This window comes from Colius striatus, chromosome W (assembly GCF_028858725.1).
Source record: "Colius striatus isolate bColStr4 chromosome W, bColStr4.1.hap1, whole genome shotgun sequence".
Classification (NCBI taxonomy): Eukaryota; Metazoa; Chordata; class Aves; order Coliiformes; family Coliidae; genus Colius; species Colius striatus.
Window position 1 is genome coordinate 41711892 of NC_084789.1, and position 26202 is coordinate 41738093.

Consider the following 26202-nt stretch of genomic DNA (forward strand, 5'->3'; position numbering starts at 1 on the left):
TTCCCAACAGTGGGAACAGCAGCTGTGGGGTGCAGAGAGGCCGAGCTTGGGAGAGGCACCCACAGCTCTGGGCAAGCACAGGGAGCTGCTGGGCTCAGCTTGGGTGGTGTGTGGCTCTGAAATGGGTGCAGGGCCCTGGGCTGTGCTGGTGGCCAGTGAGTGAGGGCAGGTATCTGCCCCTGTGAACCCCAGGCTGAGCTGGGAGGGGTGCTGTTGTCACTTACCTGTGTTTGTCCCGTGAAGGCAGAAGGCAAGTCAGGTGTCTCCACTCAGAAAGGCAGATGTGTTGTCACCAGACGTCCTTGCAGATGCAGATCAGCTCGGGGAAGAACCAGAGCAGCCCTTGTCTCTGAGGACAGCCCCTGTAAAAGGGCTGCTGGGGGGCTTTGCCCTGATTCTTGTGCTGCACCCAGCCTCAGCTTCACACTGGGGGCGGCAGAAGCTGTGCCCCCCTCACCCAGCAGAGAGAGCTGGGAGCCTTCTCCTTAAGGACACAGCCAGCAAGAAGTAGGGCTACTCCTGGGAAGAGCCCCAAGTCCTGGCTTTTCCCTTCTGTCATCCTCTGGCACTCTAATTCCTCCTCATCCACCCCAGCCAGGAGGCTGCCAGGAACCCTGGAGTCACCCAGCCTCAGGCAGCAGGTCAAAAACACATCCTCTGCTTCAAACCACTCCCAGGAGTGTGATACCTGCTCCTGGCAGCTCCTCCTTAACAAGGTCCCACTTGTTAGTGCAGCAACAAGCACCAGCTGCTGCATCCCTCCTTCCCTCCCTCCCTCCCTCCCTCCCTCAGGTGCCACACCAAGCTCTCCCCTTCCCCCAGACCAGAGCTTCGTCCTCGCAGTCACTTTATTCCCGGTTCTGCTTTACATTGACAGGCCTTCAGTATAGAAAAATAATGTGTACAAAGGAGCAGTTGCTGTTTTACACGGTGGCTTCCAGGCATTTATGTTACACCTTCGCTCCCGGCGCAGCCCCGAGCGCGAGCAGCTTCATTACAGCAGGCAGCCCCGCGCCCTGCCGCTCACACACCCCTGTGTGAGCCACGCAGCCCGGCCTGGGCACAGGGGGTGTTCAGTCCCTGCTCCCCGTGCACTGGGAGACTTGAAGGAAGACATAGAAAGTAGCAGCCCTGCCAGCTCCTGGGGCTCGGGCAGTGCCCAGCGTGGGAGCTTTGCAGCGCGCCCCTCGCTGGGGAGGTGCTCCCGGGGCTCAGAGAGGGCAGGGGGACATGGGGGAGAGGTGCAGGGACGGCTGTGCCCCCGCCCCACACCCCTCCCGCAGCGGGGCATCAAAGGCACCAGCAAGCTGAAGCGGGGCACAGCAGCGCCCGGGGCCGGCCCGAGGCCAGCGCGCACCGGAGCAGCTCTGGGGCAGGGCTGGGGCAGCCCCTTTGGGTTTCCTCCCTTCCAGGACAAGCTGGAGCCCGCTGTCTGCTCCCTGCACGTTCCCAGGAGGGTCCCCCAGCCGTGCAGGCCTGCAGGAGAGCAGCTGGGGCACGGCTAAGCAAGCACCAGGAGCGCCCTGGCCGGAGCCGGGGCCGTGCGGGCGGGAGCAGGCGCGGAGCGGCCGGGAGCGGGCAGCGGCCCCCGTGCCCCGCGGGACGTCCTGCGGGTGCTGGGCCGGTGCTGGGCCGGTCACAGCGCGATGTCCGGCGTGGGCTGCAGGCTCTGCCCCCGTTTCTTGGCGCTGCCACGGCCCTTGTCCGCCCGCCGGTACGGGTTGTTCCGCAGGTCTGCACCAGGGAGGCCGACACACGTGAGGGCTGGGAGCTGCTGCCCCACAGCCCCCCACAGCCCCCCACAGCCACTCACAGCCCCCCACAGCCCCCCACAGCCCCCACAGCCACCCCCCGCCTGCAGACGGGTACTGGGGAGAGGCCTGACCCGCTGCACACAGAGCCACGAGCAACCAGCCTGGGAGACCCCGTTCTCTCAGCACTTTGTGTGCTCAGCACCTTATCCTGGCGCTGGGGCTGGGGCTGACTTTCAGCATGAGGCAGAGCCCGGCTGCCCTGCCCCACGGCCGAGGGGAGGATGGGCACCGGGAGCCCCTGCCCGTGCCGTGCCCGCCCCGAGCCTGCCCGGCCCTGGTACCTAGAGAGGACTCTCCTCGTTGAAGCTGACGTCGCAGAAGAGCCGGGACGAGCGCTTGCCCGTCCTGGCCGTGAAAGGAACAGTTTTCAGAGCTGAGCAGAGCAATCCAGAGCCACAGTGAGGAGGAGGAGGGAAGAGGAGGGAGGAGAAAGAAGCAGAAGAGGAGGAAGAGCTATGAGCCAGGACAGAGAGCGCTCAGCACCGTGTGGGATGAGGTGCTACAAGTGGCTTTAGTCCCCCAGTCGGGCTCAGTGGCCCTCCAGCTCCAGGCTGTGACAGCCCCCCACAGCGACAGTGACACCCAATCCCTCACCTGAAATTATATCCTCGATGGCCCCGTCCTTCCCTTCGTAGATGAGAGGCTCCTTCACCATCTGCCTCTTCTTCAGCTCAGCAATCATGTCCATCTGCTGCCTCTTGGCTTTCTGGACGGGCATCTGCAGTGGGGACAGCGTGGGGTGAGCGATGTGGCCTCCTCACATGAGAGAGGGGCCCCATCCTCGCTCCCCACTCAGCCCCCTCTCTGCCAAGCCCTGTTTTGCACTTCCCCACCACTCAGCCCACTTGTGGGCTGCCCCCAGGACAGACACTGGGAGCACCTTCACCTCAGGCTGGTCCTCGCTGCCAGGGGGGCTGCATTCTGCTTCTTTGGCCGCAGCCTCTTGTTTCTTCCACAGCTCAATGTCCTGCTCTGCTTTCTTGGGGGAAGCACAGAGGTGTGCTGAGCTGGGGGGATGCTGAGCTGGGGGGGTTGCTGAGCCAGGGAGGGCCCTGCAGCAGGACTGCAGCCCCTCCTTTTCCTCCCCTCAGCAGCCCCCAGCTCCTCTTCAGCATCTCCTCCACCCACCTCGAAGGGCAGCACAGAGCTGCCCTGTCAGCCCTTGGCCTCAGGGGTGGCTTCTGCTGCTCACTCCAAAGTGGAGCCAGGCCCCCTCAGACCAGGAACAAGGCCCCCCCTGTCCCCTCATACCTTGTAGGCTCTGATGAAGCGCATGAACATGGGGAAGAAGGTGGTTGGGGGACTGGTCTTGGGATTCTCCCCAAAATACTCCACAGCTGACTCGTAAGCCTCCTGCAGGCAGAGACACCCCGGTGCAGGGGCTGGGGCTGGGCAGCAGCACCCCATCACCCACTGCCTCCTTCCACCTCCATGTGCCCCTCTGCACCCCCCCAGCTCCCGGCAATCTCTCTGGAGCCACGTCCCAGCCAGGAGCCTCTCCCGTGTGGCAGAGGTGTGAGCAGAGGGCACCTCAGGGTGCCCCCACCTCGGAACGAGGGGTGCCAATCCTGCCCCACCACCCAGCACCCACCTTGGCGGTTTTGCTGTCAGCCTGCAGCTTCTCCATCACCTCCAGGTTGACTTTGAGGAATTCCTTGAGCACGAGGCTGTCGTCCTGCCGCATGAACTCCTTGCGGGTCAGCTCCATGCCCTGCTGCAGCCCCCGCACGTCCTGCAGCACGCTGTCCAGGGACACTGCGGGGAGGGTGGGCGGCGGGGTCAGGCCAGGCAGTGCCCTGTGTGCCCCCCGCAGCCCGGTGCCCGCGGGCACTACCTGTGCCAGCCTTGTCGAGGAAGTGCAGCTCGGTGTGGAAGCCAGTGAGCTCGGGGTACTTCTCCATGATCACCCGCACCAGGTAATGCAGCAGCGTTTGCTTGCGGTCCGTCGACTTCATCTCCAGCAGCTGGGAGAAGGTGGCATCAGCTTCCCAACGCCACCACCTCACCCCTGCTCACGGCAGGCTCTGGTGGCCCTCCATCCTCACAGCAGGATCTGCACATCTCAGTCCCCACAGCTGGATCTGCAGCTCCCCATCCCCACAGCTGGATCTGCAGCCCTCCATCTCCCCACCTCTGCTCCCTTCCAACCCCCACAATCAGTTCTTGTGCAGCTCCATCCCTTAGCTCCTCCATGTGCCTCTCCAGCCCTACAGTCTCTGTCCCTCCGTGCCCACAGCTGACTCCTCTGCCCCTCCATCCCCACACCTCTACAGCTGCTCCCCACACCTCTCCAAACCCTGCAGGTGGCCCCTGCATCCCTCCATGCCCACAGCCAGTTCCCGTGCCCCTCCATCCCCGAGGCTGGTCCCTGGGCACCGGCAGCCCCCCGGCCGTACCGCGTCGAGGCTCTGCAGGCGGAAGCCGTAGGCTGCGCCGCGTTTGCTGCTGTTCATGTAGTTGCCGAAGGCCAGGACGATCTGCGGGGACACAAGGGACACGGCTGGTGCCCGCCGGGCTCGGCAGGGAGAGGGCACGGTGCCCACGCACGGCCCGGCGGCGCCTGGCGTCCCCCGCGCTCCTCACCTCCAGGATGTTGCGCAGCTTGCTGGAGGACTTGAGCGACATGGAGGCGGCGATGATGGCGTTGAGTTGCTGCGGGCGGGAGGAGGAGCGTCAAGTGCCCCGCCACGGGGACCCCCCAGCGGCCCCCCGGCCCCTGCCGCGGCACCCACCGGCGTGAGCAGCTGGGCCGTGTCGCCGAAGCTGCCCAGGAAGATCATGACGTTCATGCGCTCGGCCAGGCGCGGGATCCGGCCGAAGCGCAGCATGAACCGATCCTCGTCCGACAGCTCCTCGGGCGGCTGCTGCTCGCGCTCCAGCTTCCCCATCAGCGCCCGCTCCGACTCGGTGGGCAGGAAGCGCAGCAGCAGCTCCAGGAAGTCGAGGCTCAGGGCTTGTTGGTCGTACCTGCGGCGGTGGGAAGCCCCCAGCAAGGTCCCTCAGCGCCCCCCACCGCTCCCCCCTCCCCTCCATCCCCGCGGCGGGTGCCGGCGCCCCTCCGACCCCAGCCCACCCACAGCATCCCCCCGCGCCCGACCTTCCCCCACACCCACGTCTCGATGGCTGTGCAGATGTCCTGGATGCTGCGGCCAGCCTTGCGAAGGGTGATGGCCAGGTTCTTGGCTCGGTTGGACTCCATGAGGGTGACCTTGCTGGGGGCTTTCTGTGTGGCTTTCACCTTGAGGGCACTGATGTCCAAGCCGGGGCCCTGAGCTTTGGTCTTGAACTGCTCCTCAAAGTCGCTCATGTCCAGCTCCTGCGGGGAGACGGGGCTGAGGGCACGGCAGGGGGGGGACGCCGGACATCTGGGACAAGGACGGGGCCAGAGGAGCGGGACAAGGTGCAGAGGAGTGAGAGGACGAAGATGGAGCGAGGGGAGGGGTCAAAGGAAAGGGGAGAATGACAGGGAAAGGACAAGGGGACAGAGAGGGTGCAAGGAAGGGATGAGGGGATCGGAGGAGGAAGATGAGGAAGAACACATGGCCAGGATGTGAGGAGGAGGGTGGAGCAAGGGGACAAGGCAAAGGATGGCAGAGCCCTCGTTATCTCTCTCCAGCTCCTGCAGTGTGGGTGCAGAGTGGACTGGGGCACTGGCCCAGCTAAGCACCCGGTGACTGGAACCCCTGGGCCCCCTGGACCCCCCAAGCCCCGCTGTGTCCTCACCTGCAGAACCTTCTCGTCGTTGAGCTCGGTGAAGACGGTGCCGTCGATCTGGCTCGGCTTCAGCGCCACCCAGTTGAAGACGGGCATCCGGAACTTGGTCTGGATCGGCTTCTTCACCTTCACTGCGGGGGGATGCAGAGGGGGGCACGTCACCAGCTGGAGGGTCCCGAGCCCCACCCCACGCTGCCCCAGCCTTCGCTCGGGGGGGCTGCACTCACCTGAGCTGCCGCTGCTGTGAGGGACCCCCGGCCCGGCTGGGAGCCCCCCGCCGAGGGGAAGGGGCGGCGGAGGGGGGGGCGCGGGGCCCTCCGACCCCGCGGGGAGCGGCGGGGGCGGGGGTGGGGGCGGCACGGGGGCACCGGGGAGCGGAGGGGCCGGCGGGGGGCCGGTGCCCGCGGGCAGGGGGGGCGCAGGGGGCGGCGGGGGGCCGGGCTCAGCCCCTGGAAGCGGCGGGGGGGGGTGGCGGAGGAGGGGGAGCCGGGGGGGCGGCGGGGGCCGGCGGGGGAGGCGGCGCCGGAGCCGGAGCATCTGCAACAGAAGGAAGCGCTGGGTGAGGCGAGGGCGCGGGAGGGCACGGGGGGGCCGCGGTCCCCAGCGACGCCGCACTCCCGGGCGCGCCTCTGCGCCCCCGCCTCAGCTTCCCTGCCCAGGGACACTGTGCCGAGTGCCCCCCCCGCCCCCCGGGATGCTGCCGCCACCCCCGGTACCTGCGCCGCTGCCGCCGGGCTCCCCGCTGCCGGCGGGGGCTGCCGGCGTTTCCATGACGACGGGGACGATCTCGATGGCGACGTCTCCGTCGGGCCCGCGCAGGATGTGCACCAGCCCCTTCTCCTCCAGCTCGGCCAGCCGCCGCTCCAGCGCCAGGCGGTAGCGGTCGCGGGGCTGCGGGGCGGGCGGGCTGCGGGGCCGCGGCGGGCTCAGCTGCTCCTGCGGCGGTGACAGAGCCCGGCTCGTCGCCGTGTGCGGCCGCAGCCCCGCAGCCCGCCCGCCCCGGCCCCGCCGCTCACCCGCAGCGCCTCCAGCTCCCGCCGCGCCTGGCTCAGCTGCTTCTCCAGCTCCGCTATCTTGGCCATCGAGTCGTTCTCCGCATGCTGCAGCTTCTCCGTGAGCTGCGGGGGACGCGGCGCCGAGGCTCAGCGCCGAGCCCACCGCGGCGCCTTTGCGTCAGCCGCCCACCCCCCGCGCCCACGGCCCACCTGGCCGACGTGCTCCTCCAGCTCCTCCATGTGCTCCAGCACCGCCGTCTTGGTCTCCGAGTCCTCCAGCATGGCCCCCACGTCGAACACGTTGTCCAGGTAGGCCTGGATCTGCACCTGCAGCTTGTCGCTCTCGGTGAGGCGCAGGCTCTGCCACGGCAACGCCGGCGGGGCCGTCACCGGCGGGGTCCCCCGGCACCCTCCCGCCCGCGGGGCTGGCACGGGGCACCCACCTCCAGGTAACGGTCCAGCCCCAGGTGGGTGAACTCGTACTGCAGGAACACGCGGAAGTTCATGTTCTCCACCGAGTGCACCACGATGTTGATGAACTGCATGCAGGCGACCTGCGGGCGGGCAGCGGCTCAGCCACGGCGCGGGCACACGCCGCCTGCCCCGGGCACTGCCCGCAGCACGCGGAACCCAGGCACACGGAGCCCGGGGAGTGCGCCGCGGTGCCGTGGACATGGGCACTCGGGGACCAGCGGCTCAGCAGCCCCTGGGGACACGCTGCCCTGGCACAGTGAGGTGGCCCAGCAGCCCCTGGGGACACGCTGCCCTGGCACAGTGAGGTGGCCCAGCAGCCCCTGGGGACACGCTGCCCTGGCACAGTGAGGTGGCTCAGCAGCCCCTGGGGACACGCTGCCCTGGCACAGTGAGGTGGCCCAGCAGCCCCTGGGGACACGCTGCCCTGGCACAGTGAGGTGGCCCAGCAGCCCCTGGGGACACGCTGCCCTGGCACAGTGAGGTGGCTCAGCAGCCCCTGGGGACACGCTGCCCTGGCACAGTGAGGTGGCTCAGCAGCCCCTGGGGACACGCTGCCCTGGCACAGTGAGGTGGCCCAGCAGCCCCTGGGGACACGCTGCCCTGGCACAGTGAGGTGGCCCAGCAGCCCCTGGGGACACGCTGCCCTGGCACAGTGAGGTGGCTCAGCAGCCCCTGGGGACACGCTGCCCTGGCACAGTGAGGTGGCCCAGCAGCCCCTGGGGACACGCTGCCCTGGCACAGTGAGGTGGCTCAGCAGCCCCTGGGGACATGCTGCCCTGGCACAGTGAGGTGGCTCAGCAGCCCCTGGGGACACGCTGCCCTGGCACAGTGAGGTGGCTCAGCAGCCCCTGGGGACACGCTGCCCTGGCACAGTGAGGTGGCCCAGCAGCCCCTGGGGACACGGTGCCCTGGGGACAGCAGAGCCCCAGCCCTGCCAGCTGCTCACCATGAAGTCAATGTTGGTGTCCTCGTTTCGGAAATACTCCATCAGCTTCTCGAAGCGGTTCTTCTCCCCGCAGACCTGGGGTGGGAGCAGGGGGCTGAGGCCCAGGAGGGACACGGCCACGCTGGGCACCCAGGGGGTGGCAGGGCAGGAGGCATCCGTTGGTGACACCATCCCAGCCCTGCTGGGTGTTGCTTAAGGCCTGCTCCAGTTGTGACATGGCCCTGGGCACATGCACTGGCACAGGAACATCAAGCCCACAGGCTGGGGTAAGTCATGGGCTGGGCATTTCTAGGATGGAGGGTGCCCCAACGATACAGGGGTTTGCCTGACTCGGGGAAACTGAGGCACGATCCCAGCTGCAGCAGGGGTGCCAGCATGGGGACTCACCTCCTTGAAGTTATCAAAGGCAGCCAGGATGATGTCGTGGCCTCCCCGGACCAGACAGACAGCAGCCAGCAGCTCCAGCACCAGCGCCTTGGTCCTGCAGAGATACAGGGGCTGAGGGGGTCAGGGCGACCAGCTGGGGGAGAGGACGAGGGGGTCGGGGACAAGGGAAGGGTCCCACCTGGCATTCCTGTTGTTGAGGCTGAGGGTGATCTCGTTGACGCAGGCTGGGTGGTTCATGACCAGGCTGAAGCCAGACTTTGGGGTAAAAGGAGCATTAATGGGGTCACACAGCCCCCCCAGCCTGGGGCTGCTCCAGGGCTTTGAGCCATCCCTGTGCCACATCCCCACAGCCACGGGGCTGGAGAACGGGTCCCACCCCAAGAGACGGCTCCACAGGGAGCTTTTAGGGGAGCCCCAGTTGTGCCCCCCCCAGCCGCTGCCCTCTCCCACCTGGTAGTTCATGATGGCGCGGAGACACATGATGCAGAGGTGGACGTCGTCCTTCTGGCTGACGAGACGGGAGTTCCTCAGCGCCTTCCTGCTGTGCGACGGGTTCAGCCTGGGGGGCAGAGGGCGGCTGAGCGGGGCCGAGGCGGGGTGGGGGGCACGGCAAAGCGGGGGGCTGCGAGGCTGGGGCGGGGGGACACACACCAGGGAACCCGGGCAGCTGCATCCCCGCAGGAGAGAGACAGAGACAGAGAGAGAGAGAGAGAGACCCCTGTGTCATGTGCAAGTGCATGGGGGGGGGGGGCGGGGGGGTGTCCGGGTCGCCCTCGTGCGCACGGGTGGTCGCGGAGGCTCACCGGGGCGGGCAGGAGCTGCCGGGTGACCTGGACCCGCAGGGGACAGCGGGGTGGACGTGGCGGAGGAGGGTGTGGAGGTGCCGGTTCGAGAGGCAGCAGCTGGAGGCACGTTAGAGCCTGCAGGACAGGACGGAGAATCGGGGCTCCCGCCTCGCCCCTGGCACACCCGGGCTTGGGGGGAGACAAGGGCTGGGACCCCCGCCGGTGCCACCTCACTCCTGACCTGTCCCTGGGGCTGGGGGGGGACACCCTGACTGCCCCAGAACTGCTGCAGGAAGGGAGGGACCCCCAGACCCCTGAGCTGCCACGTTACGGCTCCTGGGTGGCTGCAGGTGGGTGTCCCCCGGGACCCCCCGCCCCCCTCGCCGGGGATGCCCAGCAGCACCGTCCCCAAGCCCACCGGGGTGTCCCTGTCCCGCCGGTGCCACGGCCCGGCACCTACCGTCAGCGCATCCCCGGCAGCGTGCAAGAGAAGAGCGGGGTTAGGAGGGGGCTGCGGGGCGGGCGCCAAGCAAGAGCCAGCGGGACCGGCTGCGAGGGGGCACAGGCCCGTTCCCCCAGCCTGGTTTAAAACCGGGGTGGGTACGATTCGCTGCCCCACAATCTCACCCATCGCCTGTTTTCTCTCAGCCCCGGGTGGTCCCCGAGGGCTGTGGGGCTGGGCTGGGGATGCTGAGCCAGCCCAGCTCCCAGCAGGGCTTATCCCACGTGGGGATGGGGCTTTGTGCCCCCAAATCAGCCACAGGGACTCATTTGTTAAGGAGCAGGTCTGTGTCTCCCTGCCCAGCCCCTCTGCAAGCATGGCACAGCCAGGGGGCAGCGAGGCAGGACACGGCACGGGGGGCAGGACACGGCACGGGGGGCAGGACACGGCAGGGGGCAGGGGGACGCACCCACACGTTACCTGATGGTGAGGTGCCGCACTTTGGAGATGCCTTGGGTGGGGGATGAGGAGCTGGTCTTGCTCAGGTCCTCCAGTGACCTCTCCGTGCCCTTGCCCCTGTCCCTGTCCGAGCCCGGGCTGCCGTTCTCGGCGCTCTCCATGTCGTACCTGCGGCCCGTGGGGACACAGGGACGAGTGAGACGTGGCAGCTCTGCGCTGCCCAGGGCACGGGATGCGGGCACGGAGGTGATGGGGATGCTCTGCTCAAGCCCAGCTGTGGAGCACCCTCAGCTCTGACACTGGGATGAGTGGGGAGAGCACCCCAGGGACCCCCCTGCAGTCCCGGCCCTGGGGAAGGGGCAGCGCTGGGGACGTACGTGACGGAGCACTGGGCGAAGGCGAGATACTCCAGCAGCACATCCAGCCCCTTGTTCTCCTTGTTGAGGAACTCCTGGACCCAGCTGGGGGGGGGTGCAGGGGGTTAGTGGGCTCCACCAGCCCTCCTCGTTCTCCTTTCTCCCCCCAGACAGACCCTTGGTGAAGCCACCCCCTGGTCCCCAGTGAGGGTGGGACATGCTGGGGACACCCAGTGGCACTGTGGGCTGGCACCTCACCCAGGTGCTGTGGGGACACAGCCTGAGCTCTGCTGCCACCACAGCAGGACCACAGGCAGCCACAGCCCAGCACCCACCACCCCACGAGGGCTTGGGGCCTCAGGGGGTACCACAGAGCTAAAACGAGGTTGGGATCCTACAGCATCTCTGTCATCCCCTCAGAGCCACCCAGAGGGGCAGGATGAGGCCACCAGCCCCCACATCCCGCTGTCACGCCCACAGCCAGCAGCTACCCGTGTGCCAGTCCCTGTCCTCACGATGCTCTGGGTGCCAATGAGGACACCCCCACCCCTGCTCGACAGCCTCATCTCCCACTGACACCCCAGCCCTGCCCCACACCCCCATCCCTACCCGATGTAGTTGGTCCTCAAGGAAATCTCCAGCTCCCGGAGCACCTGCGTCGACTCCTGCCCTCGCCTCTTGAACTGTGGGCCAGGGAGAGCCGTTGGCACCGTCCCTGTGCCCGACCCGGCAAGGGCCAAAGGGTGCAGGGGGCAGCCTCACCTTCCTGCTTACGCCGCCCGTGTCCAGGTAGCTCCTCAGCTTCTGGATGTAGGCGGACGGGGGGTTTTTCACCTGGAAACGCTCCTACGAGCCCCAGAGAGAGGCTGAAACGGGGCCACCCGCCCGTGGCATGGGCACAGGCCACCGTCCCACGGCTGCCACCCGCCCCTGTCCACACCCCACACTGCAGCGATGTTCACTGGGTGAAGAAGGTGCTGTGGCACCAGTGGAGGTGGGCGCTGGGTCGATGCCCACGGGGGTGGCGCTTGGGGATGGGGACGGTGCGAGGCTCAGACCTCACCTGGTCACAGATCAGCTCCCACTTCTTCTCGTTGTCATACTGGTTGAGCAGCTGCATCTTGTCCGGGGGCAGGTTCATGGAGTTCTGTGGGGTGATGGGTGTCAGACATCAGGGTCACCCCCATAAAGAACAACACCTCCCCCCCGGCCCAGAGCTGCAGCACCCCCTGCTCACCCAGCACTGGGTGTCCTTGCTCAGGGGTGGCAGGGAGGGGACACTGCAGGGATCCCCATCCCACCAGCCTCAGAAACATCCCCATCTTGGGGGTCCCCAAGGCAGGGGGTGTTAGGGGGGACAGTAGGATAAAGCTAGCCCAGTCCATCCCTGTCATGAGTGCACCACGCTCCCAGCCTTAGCTAGCCCTGAGCCAGCTGGGGAAGGGCTGGGGACAGCCACCGCTGCGGGTGCGTGACGAGCCCGGCTGGGGAAACCAGCTTCTTCAGAGACGTGATGTCAGGGCAGGGTCTGGTGTGTCACCACATCCCTCCGTGCCACCATTGCACAACCCACGTCCCCAGCACCCCCCCGGCCACCCCGGCAGGACGTGACGCGCTTCCCGCTCTGCGCGCACGAGGCTGCTGCCGGAACCGCCGCGTGTGGCGGCCGGGGCGCGGGGCTGGGCTCTGAGGGACACGGTGGGTCCCTGAGGGACACCGTGAGGTGGCTGGTGGAGCCGTTACTGGGGCACCCACCGTGGCCTGGGCCGTGCTGGCAGCTCAATTTGTTCTCCCAAATGATGCGTTTCTTGGTGACGCAGCCCCCAGAGAAAAGCAGGAGCTGAGGTCGCTGCCCACCTGGAGATCCCAGGCAAGCTGGCACGTGGAGGTGATGCCCAGCCCCAGGTCACCCTGCTGAGGATGGGAGGCAGGGTGCGTGCACCCCTGGGACATCCACCTCCTCGGCGAAAAGGCATCTCACAGCGGTTTTGGTTGCCCACAGTGGAGCAGATCCAAGAGGCGAGGTGCCACGGCGGCGAGCAGGAGCAGAAGCCTTGTGCCTGCCTCCCCCAAGGACCTGTGGAGCTGCTTTTGCAGGAAGCCAAAGCCCAGAGCTGTGGGTAGGGAGGAGCTGAGCTCACTGTCTGGGGCCAGGGACAGCCCCTGCGCAGGGGGCAAAGTCAGCAGCCGGGCAGGAACAGCCTGGAGGCGAAGCCACTGAGGATGGGCAGGATGGAAGCAGCACCCAGAGGAAGCCTTTGCCAGGGACCCCAGTCCTCATGGCCCCAAGCTGCCATCCCAGCATCTGTGCCAAGGGGCTGCACACCTGAACATCCCACCTGCACCCTCCCTGGGACACTGTTGGGTGCCCTCGGCAGAGGGGACATTGTGGCACCTGCCACATAGACTATAGAATCACACAGTCCCACAGTGCTGGGGGCTGCCAGGGCCCTGCAGAGCTGCTCCAGCCCCAGCCCTGCTCAAGCAGCTTCCCCTGGCTCAGGGGGCACAGGAACGTGTCCAGGTGGGGTTGGGAACCTCCTGAGGAGCCTCCACACCCTCCCTGGGCAGCCTGGGTCAGGGCTCCCTCCCCTCAGCACCAAAGGAGCTTCTCCCTGTGCTTAAGTAGAACTGTTTGTGTTCCAGCTTATGTCCCTCACCCCTTGTGCTGTCACTGGAGAAGCGACCACGTGTGGGACCTGGAGACACCGGGAGCGAGCGTCACGGGTGGGACGGGAGCCGCGGTGGGTTCCCAGCAGGCGGGCAGGGGGATGCCGGGGGTCCCTACGGAGGTGGCTCTGCCCCCACAGGCAGGGCTGGGCTGGGTGGCAGGATGTGGCACGCCTGGGGTACAAACTGGGTGGTGGCCACATCCCAGCTCAGCCCTGGGCGCGCACGTGGTGCCGGGGAGGGAGGAAGCGGCTCCGCTGTGGTCCCTGACGGCAGCCAGTGGCGCGAACAAACTGGTTCTCGTTTCCTGCCAGAGCGGGTGATGTGGGGCTGGGTGGGGGATGTGGGGCAGGGCAGTGGCCCAGCACCTTGGAAGTGACAGAGGCAGGCCTTGGTCCTCCTCCTCTTTTTCCTTGGGGTGACAAGGATGGAGGGGCCACAGGGATTTGCCTCCAGCAGCTTGCGTGGGGCTTCCCCCGCCCCTCCCCTCCAGCAGTGTCACAGCATCACTGCACAGAGGCCACCAAACATCCCCCACCCCCCTCCGGGGACACGAGGTGCCACAGAGCCCACAGTGTCATCTCCCAACACCCAGCACCAGGATGCAGCTGGCTGGGACCCCCCAAGGTGACACCAAGACCCCCCCCATCCTACACCTAAACCTGTGAGTGGGGGGAGGCAAAGCAGCTCTTACGGGGGGGTGGACACAAGCCCCATCCAGCCACTGCACTCCCTCCAGCACATCACCTCAACATCACCCGGGGCTGGATTCAGGAGGGCAGGGGGGTCCCTGCACCAGGACACATTCCTCATACAGCCAGGGACAGATCTGGCTACCTCCTGCAGCTCTCAGCTCACAGGCACTTCCCCTCCTGCCCAGGGCACACATCCCCCTGGGGACACCCCGGCACAGCCCCCCCAGACCTGCCCCCCACGCCGGGGCTGGATCCAGCAGCAAGTCGAGCACCCGCCACTGGTGCCGGGGCTCACTGGTGCCTGGGCCCAGGGCTGAGGCCAACGGCACATCTGCAAACATCTGCAGCCGTGACGTCTGCTGTGCTCTCTGTCCTCCAGGTCCCAGGAGAAGCAGCAGCAAAGCCCTCCTTGGCAAAACCTCCTGCTGGAGCAGCCACCGGCTCCCTCAGCCCCAGTCGAACACCCCCAGCCCTTTTCAGCTTCTCCTCCAGAACGCTCTGGCCTCACAATTTTGCCTCCACGTCCCCAGTTACCACCTTTCAACGTGCCAAGAGGGGAAAGATCCCTCCTGGTGTGCGCAGGAGCCTCTGCACGTGGCCACTGCAGCAGCAGCAACGCTCTCGCTCCTCTGCTCCCTCCCCAAAAGCCACCTCGGCACATCCCAAACCGCCTGGCACTGGGACAACCCTCCCATGGCGCTGCCAAAGTGGCACCTGCCCCAGTGCCCTAGCTGGGAAGAAGCCAGCTTGTGGAGAGTAAAACTAAATTCCCCACTTCTGGGCACGTGGGGGGATTATCCAGCCCCTTGCCAGTGGCAGCTGGGATCCCCCGGGCTCTGCTGTTGGCCTTTCTGACGGCCTTTGCTCCACCAGCTCCCCCAGTCCGGGGTGTCCAACCTAAAACTGGTTGGCCCTGAGGTGCGTTCGTGGCATCACGGTAACTGTGGCAACGCGCCAGGTCCGGATGCTGCCCCAGCGGGGGCATTCCCAACCCACCACCTCCTGCTCCATCCCAGCCCACGAGCCGGGGAGGTGGGAAAAGGGAACCTCAAGCCAAGGAAGGTGGTTGAGGGAGCTCCCCGTCCGTGTCCCCACAGGGGTCCCGCTGCGCCCCCGCCCCGGGAAGGGGAAGGGAACCTGCGAAAGGAGGAAGCGAGATTGGGACAGAGGCTTTCACAAGACGCCCGGTTCCTGACAGGCAAGCGCAGCCCCCTGCGTGCCCCCTGGCTCCGGGGCAAGGCCCCTCCCTCGGGCTGCAGGGGCTGTGGGTGCTGCCGGGGACCTGCAGCAGCATTTCCCCCTGTTTTGATGGTTTCTCAGCTCTGGGTTTCCCAGCTGCCACCACACAGGCCGGCTGAAAGCGTTTCCTGAGGCCCCGCAGCAGCAGCGGAAGCACCCCAAGGTCCCCGGCCACCCGTCCCCTCTGCCAGCACAGCTCAGTCCTCCTGCGCCTCCCCTGACGGGTGTCCCACGGCAAAGCCCCATCCCCGGGGCGTGGGGGGTCCCGTGCAGGTCCCCGCCGTGCACAGCCCTGCGCCGAGCCAGAGCCGATGCTGCCGGCGGCTGAGGAGCAGCAGCAGCTCCGGCTGCGATGCTCGGCCTCAAATAACCCTCCTAGAAACGCCGGGCGATAAAAAAGCTTCAAGCAGCTCGAGCAGGGGCTTCGCTTTCTGCCCGCTCCCAGCCTGACCTTCCGCGGCGGAGCGCTTTGAGGGAGGGCAGGGAGGGGGATGCGGCGTGTCCCGGCCGCGCGGTGCGAAGGTCAGCGCGGAGCGGCCCCGCTCAAGGACGGAGGCAGCGGGCGGCAGCGGATCTCCCGCAGCCCCCGGATCTCCCGCAGCCCCCGGATCTCCCGCAGCCCCGAGCCGCAGCTGCCAGCCCGCGGCAGCGCGCCCGGCAGCGCCCGTGCCGCCGCGGTCCCCGGGCACCGGAGGATGAAGAGGAGGAGGAGGAGGCGAGCCCTTCGCCAGCCGCTGCGGCGCGCTGCCGGCCCCCGCCATGGCGGGGACAGACGGGGACACCCCAAAAGTGCGGGGCTGGATCCCAGCCCTCCGCAACGGGAGAGCGCGGGGAGGGGGTAACGGCACCGGCAGGGTCGAGCATCCGCGCGAGGAATGGGGCGAGAGAGGGGAAATTAGTAACGATGGTCGTTAATGAACCCACGATGACCAAATAGCGACCGTTACAATACGCCGTCATCCTGACCGAAATCTAATGGGCGTAAGGCAGAGCCCGGGCCGGGTCTCGGGGCAGCCCCCCGCAGCCGCGGTGTCCCCGCAGCCCCCCGCACGCCCCCGCTCACCAGGACGCGGCCGAAGCGCTCCTCCAGCTCGGCGGCATCGGGCATGGGCTGCCGGGGCGGCGGCGGCGCGGCGGCGGGGCTCGGCGGGGGCAGCGGCAGCCGCGCCTCGCGGCTCTCCCGCCCCGCGGCCGCCCCGTCCAGGCCCCCGGCCGCGTTACCCATGGCGGGGGGGACGGACACGACTCTTCCCCGAGGCTGCTCCTCGGCGGCTGCAACTTCTGCGGGGCGTTATCGCGCCGTGGCCGCCTCCCCCCGCCCTGCGCCCGCCCCCGGCCCCGCCGCCCGCCCCCCCGGGGCACTTTCTCCCCGCTGCCCTCACCCGGTTAATTTCAGCTCCCTGCATTTGGGCTCGTTTTCGTCATTTTAAACTGACTTTCGTTCCAAAGAACTCGTGAATGTATTTTCCCCCTTCTCTCCATCACCCTCAGTTGCAGTTTCTCTGTTCATCATTTTCTCGCCTCCCGTTCATTGCTTTAACCATTTTCTGTTTTAAACTTACACTGTATTTCATTCATTACTTTAAATATCATTTCCCTGTTTATTTTATCCTTTCAGTATCTCTGCTGGCTCTTAACTTGGTTCCATTTTTCCTTCAGGCCATTGCTTATTTCTTCTTCCCCTTTAATTTTACCATTATTGCTTTATTTCACTTTAATTTTTAACCTAAGCTTGTATCAATTCTTTCCTTTTCAGCCCCTTTTAACCTCATTTCCCCCCTTGTTTCAGAATTTAAGTTACTTTAACATTTTACCTCAGAATTTGATTCTATTTTCTCTTTTATCAGGGGCAGGTGGGAGCCAGGAGGTGTTGGGCTCCCTCCCCTCGTCTCCTTTTCCCTTCTTTCCCCATCTCAGTCACTGTGGGAGGGAAAGCTGAGGCTGAGCAAACTCACCGCACCCCTGGGGACCTCAAGTGTGTGACAGCAGGGCTGGGAGCTCCTGGGATTTGGCAAAATTTGCTGAAATTTCAGATTTGAGGAAACATCTGCTGAGGGATGGGTGGAGGATGGGCCCAGGTGGGATCCTGGCATCCCCAGAATCTGAGGGTTGGAGAGGGAAGAACCCGCTGAGGTTCAACAAGGGCAAGGGCAGAGTCCTGCAGCTGGGGGGGAACAACCCCCTGCACCAGGACAGGCTGGGGGTGACCTGCTGGAGAGCAGCTCCAGGAGAGAGACCTGGCAGTGCTGGGGGATAATAAACTCATCTGGAGTCCTGTGTCCAGTTCTGGGCTCCCCAGCTGCAGAGGGACAGGGAACTGCTGGAGAGAGGCCAGCACAGGGCACCAAGATGCTCAGGGCACTTTTCTTCTGTGGTGGCCAGTGCCAGGACAAAGGGTAACAGGCACAGGAGAAGAAGCCCCTTTGGTGCTGAGGTGAGGGAGCCCTGGCCCAGGCTGCCCAGGGAGGGTGTGGAGGCTCCTTCTCAGGAGGTTCCCAAACCCACCTGGACACGTTCCCGAGCAAGGGGAAGCTGCTTGAGCAGGGGCTGGGGCTGGAGCAGCTCTACAAGGCCCTTCCAGCCTCCACCACTGTGGGATTCTGTGACCTGTCACGCTCTGGAAGCCCCCGCTCAGCCCTGGGCTCAGTCCCCAGCGTCACCGTGTCCCTCTGGCTCTCGTGGCACCTCCTGTCTGACAGGACCCACCGCGGTGTCGGTGTCCCGCAGGGACCGGGGGAACACGCCAGACCCGTTCTGCCACCCTCTCCCAGCCCCAGCCCCAGCCAGGCGAGCGGCAGCTGCCTCCAAAGCTGCCCCCACAGCCCCAGCTGCCCTGGGAGCGATGCCACGTCCCTCTCCCCGTGTCAGGGGTCGGGAGGCCAGCGAGGAGCCGTGGGCGGCACCTGAATCGGGGTCACCCACACTGGGGTTTGTTCTGGTTCTCTGAAGCTCAGTTTTGCACCTGAACTCTCTTTGTTTCATCAGACATTTCAGCATCTGATGGAAGGCTGAGGTTTATTTTCTCAGTGAACTCCATTCCACTCTAGGGCAGAACATCACACTCTTGGTGGGGATTTTGCCCCTGAATGTGCAGGTCCCCAAAATCCCCCCTCCCCTACTTTTTGCCCTTAGAGCTACCCAGGCCATATTTCCTCACCCAAATAAAGCATCCCTAGGCCTGCGTTGTGCAGCCCAGAATGAACCCAAGATTATCACCAGAACTTGGCACTGAAGGATTAAGCTCCAGAAGCTTGAAGGTGTTTGAAGTGCTGAGCCCACCTCAGCTACCTGCCAGGAGCTGGACTGAGGGGCACCCGAGACAGGGAGTGAATCCTCCCAAAGGCTTTGCTCTCCCTTTCTGCCTTGCTGGAGGAGTTCTGATGATTTCAGGACTTACTCTGAAGTCATGTGGCTGAAGTGAAGATTCACTCAAAAATCTTCCTAGATGGAAAGGTCAAAATCTTCCTTTGCCTCTGAGCTGCTGAGATTGGATTTCTATTTTCAGCACTGCTGAATTTCTCAGTGGCTGTAATGAATTCCAGGTATAACTCCACTCTTCATTCATGTCTCAAGCACACATTTTGATGTGTTAAGCCATGGGAAGCAGAGGAAGGAGAAGAAACCTGTGCTTTCTGTCAGTAAATGAGCTGCTTCTGTAGGCAAATCAGTTTTCACAGCATAAAACACAGGAGCACAGCAAGAAAGCTCATGTCTGGAGGCCTGGGACGTGGATTTTCAGGGCTGCCAGGAGTTTGGAAAACAGATGAAGATAAACATAGTTCCCAAACAGAAATATTTTGGTAATGTCACATGGTAAATAGCTCATCAAGGGATTGATTATATGTAACTTGGTGTTTGCTTATCATCTGCAGCTTGGAGGCATGCAGCCTGCTTCCCAAGGGGGCTGTGAGTTCAGAGTCTGTGGGACGAGGAAAACACGGAGCAGATATTGGGTAAAAAAATGGGACATGATGTGTGTGAACATCAAGAGAAGGGTAGAGGAGCTTCCCTTCCTTCCTCTGGGAAGGGAAAACAAACACCAGGGATAGAATATGGAACGGTTTAGATTGTTTGTCTCTAAGGAAGAATCCACTTCTGCCACTGAAGAGACGGAAGGAAGAGAAAGCAGGTGAGCTCTGGCAGGAGATGTCTGCCTGGCTGTGAACAAGCCATGGCTGAACCCTGAGAGGAATCACCTCCAGCCTGGCAAGTGATGGAGAGAGACATTCACATGGTTCAAAGGGGCTCCCTGTGCTCCAGCCCGGAGCGCCACGCACCACCTTCCTAATTAAGTTCCTTCTCAATTTGCATATGCTGTTTCCAAGAAGGGAAGAGACCAGTGAGCCCCAGGCAGAGCAGGTTCCAGCTCTGACACACCACAGCGACCTCCTCTTATGGGACTCCAGAGCTCCCCTGGGACAGGAGCCCTGGCTGGGTCACGGTGGGAGCTGCTGGTGGAGGCTTCATCCCCATCACTCCCCACTCCTCTCCCCACTGCTCGAAGAGCTCCAGAGCTGGGGTGGCACGGCCACGCTGGCATTGCTCCAGCCTCCCCTGTAGCTGCAGCACTCCCACCTTCCTCCTCCTCAAAGAGGTTTGACGCCAAAGATGGGCAAATAACTTCAGGTTCTCACCTCTCGGTGCCTCCCCAGTGCCCCGCAGTCCCGGGGCTGCTCCCGGGCTCCAGCCCAAAGCCGCCGGCAGCTGAAGCCCCGCGGGTTTCAATCAGGTCCGTCCGCCCGTTGCAGCCGCAGGCGGCAGCCGCCGCAGTCCCCAACAAGGTCCGACCGCGCCGACACCCGCCCCCCCACTCCTGCCCCCCCACCGGCCCAAGCTCCGGCCGCCGCTCCCCGGCCGGGGGGCTTCAACCCGAGCCCCCTCCCGCCGCTCCCCGCCCGGCTCCCGCTGCGGGGCTCCGGCAGCTCCGGCGCCGCCACAACACCCGGCACAGCCCGGGGCTCACACCGGCACCGACCCCGCTCCTCGCCCTGCCCTCAGCCGCTCCCACCAGCCGACACCGACAGCTCCCAGCGCCCGGGCTCACACGCAGCCCTGGCGCCTCGCACTCACTTCTGCCCTTCCCCTCACACCGGGGCGTTACGAGAAGCTCTGCCCACACCAATCCCCCGCCCACACCATGGACCCACCTCTGGCACCAGCCCCCGGCAGCTCTCAGCCTCCAGAGCCCCGGCAGCAGCCCCCCGCAGGCACACAGCAGAGCCGCTCATTGCCGCCAGCTCTGCTGCACGAAAGCCTGGAGAAACCCGCGGGAGATGAGGGCTTCAAATCACTGCTGGCTTATCGGGGTCAGGAGCTGCAGTCCCCCTCTGCTCAGGGCTTCGTGTTCCCCAGCCGGCTGTTCAGGTAACAGACAGACCCCAACTGTAACGTGTGTGTTGAGCCTCAGAGCCGCACCAAGGGCATGTGCTGTGGACCTGGTGGAATCACAGCCCGGCGCGGCTTCGCCAATCACGAGGCAGCAAAGGGGCTGAACAGCACCAATCAGAGCTGGGCAAACCCAGACTGTGCAGCCAAGGGGCTGGAAGGGCCCAGCACAGCGGCACCCACAGGAGCTGCTGCAGCTGCACAAGGGCAGCAGCGATGGACACGGGCTGCCCGCTGCTCGCTTTTCAGATCAGTCCCCACCCTCTGTAGCTGTTTGCATCAACTGCTGTGGGCAGCACAAAGTTGGAGGGAACGAGACGTTCCACGTGTGACAGACCCGATGGCTCATGTCAGAGAGAACAGGGAGTAGGTCTGGCAGCGATTGTAGAGCCTCTGAGCAGCTCAGCTAAAGAGTCCAGGGTCTGATGAGGGGTTCAAGTCCCCATTTGGTTATTTGGGTGAGGGGGTTGAGTCCCTGGTTGTGTGGAAATGAACCCCACAGCAGCATTTCCCCCAGCATGGAAGGGAACGTGGACTTTAGGAACAAGAGTCCCTGACATGGCAATAACGGACCAGCTGCAGCAGAAACTGAGCCCCTGGCAGACGAGTGGAACTCGCAGTCAAAAAGCCGTTTGTGATGTGCTCACGGCAAGGGCTGTTTCTGTGCTGCCCTGGGCAATGGTTCCCTGTGGCACTCGTTGTGCTCACAGAGGTTTGACGCCAAAGATGGGCAAATAACTTCGGGTTCTCACCTCTCGGTGCCTCCCCAGTGCCCCCCAGTCCCGGGGCTGCTCCGGGGCTGCAGCCCAAAGCCGCCGGCAGCTGAAGCCCCGCGGGTTTCAATCAGGTCCGTCCGCCCGTTGCAGCCGCAGGCGGCAGCCGCCGCAGTCCCCAACAAGGTCCGACCGCGCCGACACCCGCCCCCCCACTCCTGCCCCCCCACCGGCCCAAGCTCCGGCCGCCGCTCCCCGCCCGGGGGGCTTCACCCCGAGCCCCCTCCCGCCGCTCCCCGCCCGGCTCCCGCTGCGGGGCTCCAGCAGCTCCGGCACAGCCCGGGGCTCACACCGGCACCGACCCCGCTCCTCGCCCTGCCCTCAGCCGCTCCCACCAGCCGACACCGACTGCTCAGCGCCCGGGCTCACACGCAGCCCTGGCGCCTCGCACTCACTTCTGCCCTTCCCCTCACACCGGGGCGTTACGAGAAGCTCTGCCCACACCAATCCCCCGCCCACACCATGAACCCACCTCTGGCACCAGCCCCCGGCAGCTCTCAGCCTCCAGAGCCCCGGCAGCAGCCCCCCGCAGGCACACAGCAGAGCCGCTCATTGCCGCCAGCTCTGCTGCACGAAAGCCTGGAGAAACCCGCGGGAGATGAGGGCTTCAAATCACTGCTGGGTTATCGGGGTCAGGAGCTGCAGTCCCCCTCTGCTCAGGGCTTCGTGTTCCCCAGCCGGCTGTTCAGGTAACAGACAGACCCCAACTGTAACGTGTGTGTTGAGCCTCAGAGCCGCACCAAGGGCATGTGCTGTGGACCTGGTGGAATCACAGCCCGGCGCGGCTTCGCCAATCACGAGGCAGCAAAGGGGCTGAACAGCACCAATCAGAGCTGGGCAAACCCAGACTGTGCAGCCAAGGGGCTGGAAGGGCCCAGCACAGCGGCACCCACAGGAGCTGCTGCAGCTGCACAAGGGCAGCAGCGATGGACACGGGCTGCCCGCTGCTCGCTTTTCAGATCAGTCCCCACCCTCTGTAGCTGTAGTCAAAAAGCTGTTTGTGATGTGCTCACGGCAAAGGCTGTTTCTGTGCTGCCCTGGGCAATGGTTCCCTGTGGCACTCGTTGTGCTCACAGAGGTTTGACGCCAAAGATGGGCAAATAACTTCAGGTTCTCACCTCTCGGTGCCTCCCCGGGTCCCCCTGTCCCGGGGCTGCTCCCGGGCTCCAGCCCAAAGCCGCCGGCAGCTGAAGCGCCCGCGGGTTTCAATCAGGTCCGTCCGCCCGTTGCAGCCGCAGGCGGCAGCCGCCGCAGTCCCCAACAAGGTCCGACCGCGCCGACACCCGCCCCCCCACTCCTGCCCCCCCACCGGCCCAAGCTCCGGCCGCCGCTCCCCGGCCGGGGGGCTTCACCCCGAGCCCTCTCCCGCCGCTCCCCGCCCGGCTCCCGCTGCGGGGCTCCAGCAGCTCCGGCGCCACCACAACACCCGGCACAGCCCGGGGCTCACACCGGCACCGACCCCGCTCCTCGCCCTGCCCTCAGCCGCTCCCACCAGCCGACACCGACTGCTCAGCGCCCGGGCTCACACGCAGCCCCGGCGCCTCGCACTCACTTCTGCCCTTCCCCTCACACCGGGGCGTTACGAGAAGCTCTGCCCACACCAATCCCCCGCCCACACCATGAACCCACCTCTGGCACCAGAAAGGACGGCCCATGGTAGAGCGAGCAGGGTGGATTGGGAATGTGACCCTCGCATTAGCTCACATAAATAACCCGGTTTGGCTGAGGGCTTACAATCTTGGTTGGGTTATTTGGGTGAGACGTTTAAGCCCCCCCTTTGGTCAGGGGTTTCTGTTCCCCTGCTGGTTATTAAAGTAAGAGATAATAAACTGTTCTAACTTACTACATTAAACACCCGTTTTTATTTCCTGGAGACTTGCCCAAAAGCAGCTTTTCTGGCCTCAGCCATTTGTGTCCTCTTCAGAGCTTCCAGCTCTTACTCCCCTGTCCTTTTCACAGCAGAGGGATTGGGCTCTGTTTAAGAAAAGTAATACTTTCTTCCTAGCTGCTGCTGCGAGAGGCTCAGACCTCGTCGGGGCAGAGACCCAGAGCCTTGGTGCTGCTCCGGGCTGCAGCTCAGGTCTGTGGGCACATGGACACAGGGAACGGTGAGGAACTGCCCAGGCTCAGCCTCCCTCCTGTGCTGGGGGAACACGTGGGGCAGCCATGGGACACAGCAATGGGGCAGCACCACAGAGTGAGCTGAGGTTCCCCGCAGCAGCAGAATCACAAAGTCCTGGGTCCCTGTAACCCAGCAATTTGGAGAGGGCACAAACTACAGCGGATGCCCCCCGGGAGCCAAACAAAATCCTCCTGGGGCAGCTTTCAGACACCTCTCGGTGCCTCCCCGGGTCCCGCTGACCCAGGGCTGCTCCCGGGCTCCAGCCCAAAGCCGCCGGCAGCTGAAGCCCCGCGGGTTTCAATCAGGTCCGTCCGCCCGTTGCAGCCGCAGGCGGCAGCCGCCGCAGTCCCCAACAAGGTCCGACCGCGCCGACACCCGCCCCCCCACTCCTGCCCCCCCTCCGGCCCAAGCTCCGGCCGCTGCTCCCCGGCCGGGGGGCTTCACCCCGAGCCCCCTCCCGCCGCTCCCCGCCCGGCTCCCGCTGCGGGGCTCCGGCAGCTCCGGCGCCGCCACAACACCCGGCACAGCCCGGGGCTCACACCGGCACCGACCCCGCTCCTCGCCCTGCCCTCAGCCGCTCCCACCAGCCGACACCGACTGCTCCCAGCGCCCGGGCTCACACGCAGCCCTGGCGCCTCGCACTCACTTCTGCCCTTCCCCTCACACCGGGGCGTTACGAGAAGCTCTGCCCACACCAATCCCCCGCCCACACCATGAACCCACCTCTGGCACCAGCCCCCGGCAGCTCTCAGCCTCCAGAGCCCCGGCAGCAGCCCCCCGCAGGCACACAGCAGAGCCGCTCATTGCCGCCAGCTCTGCTGCACGAAAGCCTGGAGAAACCCGCGGGAGATGAGGGCTTCAAATCACTGCTGGGTTATCGGGGTCAGGAGCTGCAGTCCCCCTCTGCTCAGGGCTTCGTGTTCCCCAGCCGGCTGTTCAGGTAACAGACAGACCCCAACTGTAACGTGTGTGTTGAGCCTCAGAGCCGCACCAAGGGCATGTGCTGTGGACCTGGTGGAATCACAGCCCGGCGCGGCTTCGCCAATCACGAGGCAGCAAAGGGGCTGAACAGCACCAATCAGAGCTGGGCAAACCCAGACTGTGCAGCCAAGGGGCTGGAAGGGCCCAGCACAGCGGCACCCACAGGAGCTGCTGCAGCTGCACAAGGCCAGCAGCGATGGACACGGGCTGCCCGCTGCTCGCTTTTCAGATCAGTCCCCACCCTCTGTAGCTGTTTGCATCAACTGCTGTGGGCAGCACAAAGTTGGAGGGAACGAGACGTTCCACGTGTGACAGACCCGATGGCTCATGTCAGAGAGAACAGGGAGTAGGTCTGGCAGCGATTGTAGAGCCTCTGAGCAGCTCAGCTAAAGAGTCCAGGGTCTGATGAGGGCTTCAAGTCCCCATTTGGTTATTTGGGTGAGGGGGTTGAGTCCCTGGTTGTGTGGAAATGAACCCCACAGCAGCATTTCCCCCAGCATGGAAGGGAACGTGGACCTTAGGAACAAGAGTCCCTGACATGGCAATAACGGACCAGCTGCAGCAGAAACTCAGCCCCTGGCAGTCGAGTGGAGCTTGCAGTCAAAAAGCCGTTTGTGATGTGCTCACGGCAAGGGCTGTTTCTGTGCTGCCCTGGGCAATGGTTCCCTGTGGCACTCGTTGTGCTCACAGAGGTTTGACGCCAAAGATGGGCAAATAACTTCGGGTTCTCACCTCTCGGTGCCTCCCCAGTGCCCCCCAGTCCCGGGGCTGCTCCGGGGCTGCAGCCCAAAGCCGCCGGCAGCTGAAGCCCCGCGGGTTTCAATCAGGTCCGTCCGCCCGTTGCAGCCGCAGGCGGCAGCCGCCGCAGTCCCCAACAAGGTCCGACCGCGCCGACACCCGCCCCCCCACTCCTGCCCCCCCACCGGCCCAAGCTCCGGCCGCCGCTCCCCGCCCGGGGGGCTTCACCCCGAGCCCCCTCCCGCCGCTCCCCGCCCGGCTCCCGCTGCGGGGCTCCAGCAGCTCCGGCACAGCCCGGGGCTCACACCGGCACCGACCCCGCTCCTCGCCCTGCCCTCAGCCGCTCCCACCAGCCGACACCGACTGCTCAGCGCCCGGGCTCACACGCAGCCCTGGCGCCTCGCACTCACTTCTGCCCTTCCCCTCACACCGGGGCGTTACGAGAAGCTCTGCCCACACCAATCCCCCGCCCACACCATGAACCCACCTCTGGCACCAGCCCCCGGCAGCTCTCAGCCTCCAGAGCCCCGGCAGCAGCCCCCCGCAGGCACACAGCAGAGCCGCTCATTGCCGCCAGCTCTGCTGCACGAAAGCCTGGAGAAACCCGCGGGAGATGAGGGCTTCAAATCACTGCTGGGTTATCGGGGTCAGGAGCTGCAGTCCCCCTCTGCTCAGGGCTTCGTGTTCCCCAGCCGGCTGTTCAGGTAACAGACAGACCCCAACTGTAACGTGTGTGTTGAGCCTCAGAGCCGCACCAAGGGCATGTGCTGTGGACCTGGTGGAATCACAGCCCGGCGCGGCTTCGCCAATCACGAGGCAGCAAAGGGGCTGAACAGCACCAATCAGAGCTGGGCAAACCCAGACTGTGCAGCCAAGGGGCTGGAAGGGCCCAGCACAGCGGCACCCACAGGAGCTGCTGCAGCTGCACAAGGCCAGCAGCGATGGACACGGGCTGCCCGCTGCTCGCTTTTCAGATCAGTCCCCACCCTCTGTAGCTGTAGTCAAAAAGCTGTTTGTGATGTGCTCACGGCAAAGGCTGTTTCTGTGCTGCCCTGGGCAATGGTTCCCTGTGGCACTCGTTGTGCTCACAGAGGTTTGACGCCAAAGATGGGCAAATAACTTCAGGTTCTCACCTCTCGGTGCCTCCCCGGGTCCCCCTGTCCCGGGGCTGCTCCCGGGCTCCAGCCCAAAGCCGCCGGCAGCTGAAGCGCCCGCGGGTTTCAATCA

The 26202-nt window shown here is 65.2% G+C and overlaps 1 protein-coding gene across 1 annotated transcript; it reads right to left on the minus strand.

The window, feature by feature from the left end:
• Window positions 1-830: 830 nt before the first annotated feature.
• Window positions 831-16237, minus strand: LOC133628505 (formin-like protein 1). The gene is given in 27 exon segments (XM_062016746.1): window positions 831-1734; window positions 2409-2532; window positions 2701-2793; window positions 3066-3167; window positions 3406-3569; window positions 3649-3778; window positions 4211-4291; window positions 4398-4466; window positions 4547-4781; window positions 4928-5130; window positions 5538-5659; window positions 5756-5991; window positions 5993-6065; window positions 6245-6464; window positions 6545-6646; window positions 6734-6883; window positions 6967-7077; window positions 7944-8018; window positions 8331-8424; window positions 8509-8585; window positions 8781-8889; window positions 10038-10184; window positions 10394-10477; window positions 10982-11055; window positions 11135-11218; window positions 11436-11519; window positions 16040-16237. Coding segments are annotated over 27 exon segments (3303 nt in total). The 5' UTR covers window positions 16202-16237; the 3' UTR covers window positions 831-1636.
• Window positions 16238-26202: the final 9965 nt, after the last annotated feature.